The following is a 10,000-nucleotide window of genomic DNA, read 5'->3' on the forward strand; positions in this document are numbered from 1 at the left end:
TTACATTTACATTTACATTTAAGTCATTTAGCAGACGCTCTTATCCAGAGCGACTTACAAATTGGTGCATTCACCTTATGACATCCAGTGGGACAGTCACTTAACAATAGTGCATCTAAAACTTAGGGGGTGGGGTGAGAGGGATTACTTAACCTATCCTAGGTATTCCTTAAAGAGGTGGGGTTTCAGGTGTCTCCGGAAGGTGGTGATTGACTCCGCTGTCCTGGCGTCGTGAGGGAGTTTGTTCCACCATTGGGGGGCCAGGGCAGCGAACAGTTTTGACTGGGCTGAGCGGGAGCTGTACTTCCTCAGTGGTAGGGAGGCGAGCAGGCCAGAGGTGGATGAACGCAGTGCCCTTGTTTGGGTGTAGGGCCTGATCAGAGCCTGGAGGTACTGAGGTGCCGTTCCCCTCACAGCTCCGTAGGCAAGCACCATGGTCTTGTAGCGGATGCGAGCTTCAACTGGAAGCCAGTGGAGAGAACGGAGGAGCGGGGTGACGTGAGAGAACTTGGGAAGGTTGAACACCAGACGGGCTGCGGCGTTCTGGATGAGTTGAAGGACAATGGAGTTGTCGACCGTGATGTCGAGATCATGGAACGGGCAGTCCTTCCCGGGAGGAAGAGCAGCTCCGTCTTGCCGAGGTTCAGCTTGAGGTGGTGATCCGTCATCCACACTGATATGTCTGCCAGACATGCAGAGATGCGATTCGCCACCTGGTCATCAGAAGGGGGAAAGGAGAAGATTAATTGTGTGTCGTCTGCATAGCAATGATAAGAGAGACCATGTGAGGTTATGACAGAGCCAAGTGACTTGGTGTATAGCGAGAATAGGAGAGGGCCAAGAACAGAGCCCTGGGGGACACCAGTGGTGAGAGCGCGTGGTGAGGAGACAGATTCTCGCCACGCCACCTGGTAGGAGCGACCTGTCAGGTAGGACGCAATCCAAGCGTGGGCCGCGCCGGAGATGCCCAACTCGGAGAGGGTGGAGAGGAGGATCTGATGGTTCACAGTATCGAAGGCAGCCGATAGATCTAGAAGGATGAGAGCAGAGGAGAGAGAGTTAGCTTTAGCAGTGCGGAGCGCCTCCGTGATACAGAGGAGAGCAGTCTCAGTTGAATGACTAGTCTTGAAACCTGACTGATTTGGATCAGAAAGGTCATTCAGAGAGAGATAGCGGGAGAGCTGGCCAAGGACGGCACGTTCAAGAGTTTTGGAGAGAAAAAGAAAGAAGGGATACTGGTCTGTAATTGTTGACATCGGAGGGATCGAGTGTAGGTTTTTCAGAAGGGGTGCAACTCTCGCTCTCTTGAAGACGGAAGGGACGTAGCCAACGGTCAGGGATGAGTTGATGAGCGAGGTGAGGTAAGGGAGAAGGTCTCCGGAAATGGTCTGGAGAAGAGAGGAGGGGATAGGGTCAAGCGGGCAGGTTGTTGGGCGGCCGGCCGTCACAAGGCGAGATTTCATCTGGAGAGAGAGGGGAGAAAGAGGTCAGAGCACAGGGTAGGGCAGTGTGAGCAGAACCAGCGGTGTCGTTTGACTTAGCAAACGAGGATCGGATGTCGTCGACCTTCTTTTCAAAATGGTTGACGAAGTCATCTGCAGAGAGGGAGGAGGGGGGGAGGGGGCGGAGGATTCAGGAGGGAGGAGAAGGTGGCAAAGAGCTTCCTAGGGTTAGAGGCAGATGCTTGGAATTTAGCGTGGTAGAAAGTGGCTTTAGCAGCAGAGACAGAGGAGGAAAATGTAGAGAGGAGGGAGTGAAAGGATGCCAGGTCCGCAGGGGCGGGTTTTCCTCCATTTCCGCTCGGCTGCCCGGAGCCCTGTTCTGTGAGCTCGCAATGAGTCATCGAGCCACGGAGCGGGAGGGGAGGACCGAGCCGGCCTGGAGGATAGGGGACATAGAGAGTCAAGGGATGCAGAGAGGGAGGAGAGGAGGGTTGAGGAGGCAGAATCAGGAGATAGGTGGGAGAAGGTTTGAGCGGAGGGGAAGAGATGATAGGATGGAAGAGGAGAGAGTAGCGGGGAGAGAGAGCGAAGGTTGGGACGGCGCGATACCATCCGAGTAGGGGCAGTGTGGGAGGTGTTGGATGAGAGCGAGAGGGAAAAGGATACAAGGCAGTGGTCGGAGACTTGGAGGGGAGTTGCAGTGAGGTTAGTGGAAGAACAGCATCTAGTAAAGATGAGGTCGGCGTATTGCCTGCCTTGTGAGTAGGGGGAAGGTGAGAGGGTGAGGTCAAAAGAGGAGAGGAGTGGAAAGAAGGAGGCAGAGAGGAAAGAGTCAAAGGTAGACGTGGGGAGGTTAAAGTCGCCCAGAACTGTGAGAGGTGAGCCGTCCTCAGGAAAGGAGCTTATCAAGGCATCAAGCTCATTGATGAACTCTCCGAGGGAACCTGGAGGGCGATAAATGATAAGGATGTTAAGCTTGAAAGGGCTAGTAACTGTGACAGCATGGAATTCAAAGGAGGCGATAGACAGATGGGTAAGGGGAGAAAGAGAGAATGACCACTTGGGAGAGATGAGGATCCCGGTGCTAGCTAGCATTAAACTTATCTTATATAAAACAATCAATCATAATCACTAGTTGACGATCACATAGTTGATGATATTACTAGTTTATCTAGCGTGTCCTGCGTTGCATATAATCGATGCGGTGCGTATTTGCGAAAAAGGACTGTCTTGCTCCAATGTGTACCTAACCATAAAGATCAATGCCTTTCTTAAAATCAATACACAGAAGTATATATTTTTTAAACCTGCATATTTTGCTAAAAGAAATCCAGGTTAGCAGGCAATATTAACAAGGTGAAATTGTGTCACTTCTCTTGCGTTCATTGCATGCAGAATCAGTGTATATGCAACAGTTTGGGCCGCCTAATTTGCCAGATTTTTTTTACGTAATTATGACATAACATTGAAGGTTGTGCAATGTAACAGGAATATTTAGTCTGATGGATGCCACCCGTTAGATAACATATGGAACGGTTCCGTATTTCACTGAAAGAATAAATGCCTTGTTTTCGAGATGATAGGTCATTAATATGGTCGAATCCGGAAACTAAGGTTCGTTTTTCTTTGTTTTATTATGTTATAATTAAGTCTACAATTTGACTGAGTCTGACTGAGCGATGGTAGGCACCAGCAGGCTTGTAAGCATTTATTCACACAACACTTTAGTGCGTTTTGCCAGCAGCTCTTCGCTGTGCTTCAAGCATTGAGCGGTTTATGACTTCAAGCCTATCAACTCCCGAGATTAGGCTGGTGTAACCGATGGGAAATGGCTAGCTAGTTAGTGGGGTGTGCGCTAATAGCATTTGAAACGTCACTCGCTCTGAGACTTGGAGTTGTTGTACCCCTTGCTCTGAAAGGACCGCGGCTTTTATGGAGCGATGGGTCACGCTGCTTCGAGGCTGGCTGTTGTTGATGTGTTCCTGGTTCGAGCCCAGATAGGGGCAAGGAGAGGCACGGAAGCTATACTGTTACACTGGCAATACCAATAGTCAAAGGTATATGAAATACAAATCGTATAGGAGAGAAATTGTCCTAAAATTCCTATAATAACTATAATAACTACAACCTAAAACTTCTTACCTGGGAATATTGAAGACTCATGTTAAAAGGAACCACCAGCTTTCATATGTTCTCATGTTCTGAGCAAGGAACTGAAACACTTTGTTTTTGCATTATTTAAACCAAATTGAACATGTTTCATTATTTACTTATGGCTAAATTGAGTTTATTGATGTATTATATTAACTTAAAATAATAAGTGTTCATTCAGTATTGTTTTAATTGCCATTATTAAAAATAAATGTTAAAAAACAAAAAAACGGCCGATTAATCGGTATCGGCCTTTTTTACAATAATCGGCATCGGCCTTTTTTCGTCCTACAATAATCGGTATCGGCGTTGAAAAATCATAATCGGTTGACCTCTAGTTTAGTGCCTTGCTCAATGGCAGTAGGTGAGTCATAGGATTGGTCAAAAAAGACCACTGCTGACAGGGTCATCACTATCTGGAAATAGGATGGACAGCAGTGCGACATTATCGCTACCAATGCCAAAATTCTTCAACCTTACCCAGTCTAAAGCCATCTACTAGTTGGCAACGTAACCTCTGATGATATACCCTTTATTGCACATGTTAGTACGTCCTTTGTATCTTGGTCATCTAGAGACCATACCAGCCATTTCCTTTCAGATCAGTGAAGGGAACTGAACAAGTGCACACTAGCTGAAGTCTCTTGTTTTAAGAGAATCTTAAATAACTCCGAAATACACCCTAATAAAACAGATGGCAAAAGAAGAAGTTCAAACCACAGAAGGTTAACATGGGAGTAAATGAGAGAACGCTCAGAGAAAGTCAAAGGGATTAGTGCCTCAGAAGAAATGACTCTCTGTGGAGGCTGAAAAAGGCTCATGGATCTGGCTGGCAGCCTGGCAGAGGTTGGCAGTGGGTGTAAGTGGGCATTTATATGCCCACAATTAAACGTCTGGGGGAACAGACACTCTGGAATGAGAACAGATAGACATCTATGGTCTGGGAGGACTGGAGAGTCATTTGGGCATGAAGACTTGAAACTTCCATCATAAAATCCTACATAAGAGTGTTATAATATGAAATTAATTGCTATAAACCTGGACTTGGAACTACTCTCTTGGTGCAGGTATAGGGCACCAGCCTGCAAGAAAAACACAACTAGACAATAATTTGTGCCTCTCCTAGCTGTGTGATATCTCTCCTAAACAGCTGGGGTGAATGTCTCTAGCCACCCAGTAAGGTGTGATCTCTCTCCTAAACAGCTGGGGGTTAATGTCTCTAGCCACCCAGTAAGGTGTGATCTCTCCTAAACAGCTGGGGTGAATGTCTCTAGCCACCCAGTAAGGTGTGATCTCTCCTATATGTCACGGCAGCAGGTAAAGTAAAGATATGTCACGGCAGCAGGTAAAGTAAAGATATGTCACGGCAGCAGGTAAAGATATGTCACGGCAGCAGGTAAAGTAAAGATATGTCACGGCAGCAGGTAAAGTAAAGATATGTCACGGCAGCAGGTAAAGATATGTCACGGCAGCAGGTAAAGTAAAGATATGTCACGGCAGCAGGTAAAGATATGTCACGGCAGCAGGTAAAGTAAAGATATGTCACGGCAGCAGGTAAAGTAAAGATATGTCACGGCAGCAGGTAAAGATATGTCACGGCAGCAGGTAAAGATATGTCACGGCAGCAGGTAAAGATATGTCACGGCAGCAGGTAAAGATATGTCACGGCAGCAGGTAAAGATATGTCACGGCAGCAGGTAAAGTAAAGATATGTCACGGCAGCAGGTAAAGATATGTCACGGCAGCAGGTAAAGTAAAGATATGTCACGGCAGCAGGTAAAGATATGTCACGGCAGCAGGTAAAGATATGTCACGGCAGCAGGTAAAGATATGTCACGGCAGCAGGTAAAGATATGTCACGGCAGCAGGTAAAGATATGTCACGGCAGCAGGTAAAGTAAAGATATGTCACGGCAGATATGTCACAGGTAAAGTAATGTCAGATAAAGTGTCACGGCAGCAGGTAAAGTAAAGATATGTCACGGCAGCAGGTAAAGTAAAGATATGTCACGGCAGCAGGTAAAGTAAAGATATGTCACGGCAGCAGGTAAAGATATGTCACGGCAGCAGGTAAAGTAAAGATATGTCACGGCAGCAGGTAAAGTAAAGATATGTCACGGCAGCAGGTAAAGTAAAGATATGTCACGGCAGCAGGTAAAGTACAGATATGTCACGGCAGCAGGTAAAGTAAAGATATGTCACGGCAGCAGGTAAAGTAAAGATATGTCACGGCAGCAGGTAAAGTAAAGATATATGTCACGGCAGCAGGTAAAGTAAAGATATGTCACGGCAGCAGGTAAAGTAAAGATATGTCACGGCAGCAGGTAAAGATATGTCACGGCAGCAGGTAAAGATATGTCACGGCAGCAGGTAAAGATATGTCACGGCAGCAGGTAAAGTAAAGATATGTCACGGCAGCAGGTAAAGATAAAGATATGTCACGGCAGCAGGTAAAGTAAAGATATGTCACGGCAGGTAAAGTAAAGATATGTCAGGTAAAGATATGTCACGGCAGCAGGTAAAGTAAAGATATGTCACGGCAGCAGGTAAAGATATGTCACGGCAGCAGGTAAAGTAAAGATATGTCACGGCAGCAGGTAAAGTAAAGATATGTCACGGCAGCAGGTAAAGTAAAGATATGTCACGGCAGCAGGTAAAGTAAAGATATGTCACGGCAGCAGGTAAAGTAAAGATATGTCACGGCAGCAGGTAAAGTAAAGATATGTCACGGCAGCAGGTAAAGATATGTCACGGCAGCAGGTAAAGTACAGATATGTCACGGCAGCAGGTAAAGTACAGATATGTCACGGCAGCAGGTAAAGTAAAGATATGTCACGGCAGCAGGTAAAGTACAGATATGTCACGGCAGCAGGTAAAGTACAGATATGTCACGGCAGCAGGTAAAGTAAAGATATGTCACGGCAGCAGGTAAAGATATGTCACGGCAGCAGGTAAAGTAAAGATATGTCACGGCAGCAGGTAAAGTAAAGATATGTCAGGCCAGCAGGTAAAGTACAGATATGTCACGGCAGCAGGTAAAGTAAAGATATGTCACGGCAGCAGGTAAAGATATGTCACGGCAGCAGGTAAAGATATGTCACGGCAGCAGGTAAAGATATGTCACGGCAGCAGGTAAAGTAAAGATATGTCAGGCCAGCAGGTATCAGCTTATGACAACAGACGCAACAGTTATGATGTCAAACTGTTAAGAAACATCCATCATAAGGCCCTACATAACACTACTATAATTGTAACAGTTGTCATGGCAGCTAGTATCAGCTTATGAAATCAGACCAATCTAAGATGCCAACCTCCTTGCATAATGCCTTGCCAACTAGCTAGGGTCTTTGCCTAAGACGTTGATTCATGAGTATATTTGGGGTCAATAGTCACCACAGTCAGTGCCACCTTAATTTGTCCTCCTGTTGTAGCCTGTGTTTACTTTGGCTTGGCACTTAATTCACCAAATGCCCTACGGCTGGGACATAACGTCATCTTTGTGTATTAAGTCTTAAGCATAGGACATTTGCACGTGTCCAATTTTTGGGGAATACCTTAAATACCTTGGCTGGATCTCATTAGAACGTAGATAGTGATGATGTAATCATGTAAAACAAAGACAAAAGCTACACAATACAATAGTGTCTTTAAAACTTAGCTGTTACCTTGTAGACAGGCCAATCCCAAAAATAAGAACTCTAAGCTGAACAGTCCAACAGCGGAACAGACCAACACAAATCATTATGCGATACACAGGCCCGTAAGTCAAATGTTTCGAATTGATATGGATCAGAATTTTGGTAAAGTTCTAGCCTGTTACATAAGCGGATCTCAAGTTAGGGGGGGGAGGGGGGGGGTTGGCCTTACTGAAGTGCCCCGGTAACTCATACGTACCCGAAGGTGGAGGCTCGGCTGCAGAGTTTGTCCACCTGGCGACGCAGGTCAGCGTCAAGCTCCTCCAAGGTGTTTGGATCAGGGCTGGGTCTCTCCTGAGGTCCCACGTACAGCACATCCACCGCTGGGCTAGGGAAGTCCACCTGAAGGGGGTCAGAGGTCATGGAATGGTTAAGGCATCCGCATACTAGGTTTAGTTTGTTCCTAGCAGAATTTGACTAGGCGAAGCGAATGTCTGTGCCTTGTATACACCCTTAAAAATACATTTGGTTGAAAAAAATTGAAGAAAGCAGTAATATTACTGTTTGTCACCTTTTTGAGACGCCATAGCAACAACATAGGTAGAATCAATATAAGCCAAATTAAGAAATCTGTCATAAATGTGTACGTTTTTGCATCTAGCTAAGATGTTTAGTGCTGTGTTTCAAAAGTGAAAAAATGTACATGAAAACCAGTCGTCTCTCATTGGACAACAAACACTTAATTGAAGAATCCCTACTCTTGACCAATAATCAACGGGTGGGGGCGTAGACATCAGCTGCAGAACTTCGGGTGCCACAAGAGAAATGGTTGTGTGTTCGAACAGCCGGGAAAAAAATGTTGTCAATACTGCTGAACACCAAAACTAACAATAACGTCACAAAATATTGTGGTAATATATGTTAAACTGTTTGGACTGGAAAGCATACGGTAAGCTCTAGGAAGACACAAATATGTTTGTGTAAGGGGAGTGTGTGAGCAAGACCTTAGTCCCGTTTCAAATACTTAACAATAACAAATATAGAATAACAAATAAGCATCTTCCATTTTCTTGAGGTAAAAACAGATCTAACATGACTGAACGGGTGTTTGATTTCCAATGAATGAATCACTGATTGCTTAGGAAGCGTGCATTTAAACAGTGCCTGTACATTACAATATTGCCGAAGATTGACTTTAATGGTAAAGGCCATTCCAGTAATTCCCAATTATATTGGTTGTAAAATTTCACATTTATATGGGCATTCCCGTGTGTGTGTAGAGTGGTGTGTGTGTGTGTGTGTGTGTGTAGAGTTGTGTGTGTGTGTGTGTTGTGTGTGAGTTGTGTGTGTGTGTGTGTGTGTGTGTGTGTGTGTGTGTGTGTGTGTGTGTGTGTGTGTGTGTGTGTGTGTGTGTGTGTGTGTGTGTGTGTGTGTGTGTGTGTGTGTGTGTGTGTGTGTATAGAGTTGTGTGTGTGTGTATAGAGTTGTGTGTGTGTGTGTGTGTGTGTGTGTGTATAGAGTTGTGTGTGTGTGTGTGTGTGTGTGTGTATAGAGTTGTGTGTGTGTGTGTGTGTGTGTGTGTGTGTGTGTGTGTGTGTGTGTGTGTGTGTGTGTGTGTGTGTGTGTGTGTGTGTGTGTGTGTGTGTGTGTGTGTGTGGTGTATAGAGTTGTGTGTGTGTGTGTGTGTGGTGTATAGAGTTGTGTGTGTGTGTGTATAGAGTTGTGTGTGTGTATAGAGTTGTGTGTGTGTGTATAGAGTTGTGTGTGTGTGTATAGAGTTGTGTGTGTGTGTATAGAGTTGTGTGTGTGTGTATAGAGTTGTGTGTGTGTGTATAGAGTTGTGTGTGTGTGTGTGTGTGTGTGTGTGTGTATAGAGTTGTGTGTGTGTGTGTGTGTATAGAGTTGTGTGTGTGTGTATAGAGTTGTGTGTGTGTGTGTGTGTGTGTGTGTATAGAGTTGTGTGTGTGTGTGTGTGTGTGTGTGTGTGTGTATAGAGTTGTGTGTGTGTGTGTGTGTGTATAGAGTTGTGTGTGTGTGTATAGAGTTGTGTGTGTGTGTATAGAGTTGTGTGTGTGTTTGTGTGTGTGTGTATAGAGTTGTGTGTGTGTGTGTGTGTGTGTGTGTGTGTATAGAGTTGTGTGTGTGTGTGTGTGTGTATAGAGTTGTGTGTGTGTGTGTGTGTGTATAGAGTTGTGTGTGTGTGTGTGTGTGTGTGTATAGAGTTGTGTGTGTGTGTGTGTGTGTGTGTATAGAGTTGTGTGTGTGTGTGTGTGTGTATAGAGTTGTGTGTGTGTGTGTGTATAGAGTTGTGTGTGTGTGTGTGTGTGTGTGTGTGTGTGTGTGTGTGTGTGTGTGTGTGTGTGTGTGTGTGTGTGTGTGTGTGTGTGTGTGTGTGTGTGTGTGTAGAGTTGTGTGTGTGTGTGTAGAGTTGTGTGTGTGTGTGTAGAGTTGTGTGTGTGTGTGTATAGAGTTGTGTGTGTGTGTGTGTGTGTGTGTGTGTGTGTGTGTGTAGAGTTGTGTGTGTGTGTGTTTAGAGTGGTGTGGTCACCTGCAGTATGATCCTCTCAGCCAGGTTCTTCCTCCGGCTCCCGGCTGCAGCAGAGGAAGCCTGAGGAGACGTCCACAGACACAGCAGCTTGGTCCCACTCATCAGCACCCTGAAACACACACCTAAGTATTAACACACATAGTCACATCCTCTCACCCACCACTCTATACCCATCCACCACTCTATACCCACACCCAAACCCACCCTACTCTATACCCCCCCTAG

General features: G+C 45.6%; 1 protein-coding gene across 2 annotated transcripts in view; it reads right to left on the bottom strand.

Moving 5' to 3' along the window:
• The window catches only part of LOC124037555 (phosphatidylinositol 4-phosphate 3-kinase C2 domain-containing subunit alpha-like), an 85,180-nt gene that overhangs the window by 20,511 nt on the left and 54,669 nt on the right, over positions 1-10,000 (bottom strand). For both annotated transcript variants that reach the window (XM_046352368.1, XM_046352367.1), the window contains exons 15-16: positions 9,776-9,884; positions 7,487-7,629 (exon numbers count right to left, since the gene is read on the bottom strand). In XM_046352368.1, coding sequence (XP_046208324.1) covers positions 7,487-7,629; positions 9,776-9,884 — 252 coding nt within the window. The remainder of the gene's footprint in view (positions 1-7,486; positions 7,630-9,775; positions 9,885-10,000) is intronic.

Source organism: Oncorhynchus gorbuscha, linkage group LG06 (assembly GCF_021184085.1).
Source record: "Oncorhynchus gorbuscha isolate QuinsamMale2020 ecotype Even-year linkage group LG06, OgorEven_v1.0, whole genome shotgun sequence".
NCBI classification, from domain to species: Eukaryota; Metazoa; Chordata; class Actinopteri; order Salmoniformes; family Salmonidae; genus Oncorhynchus; species Oncorhynchus gorbuscha.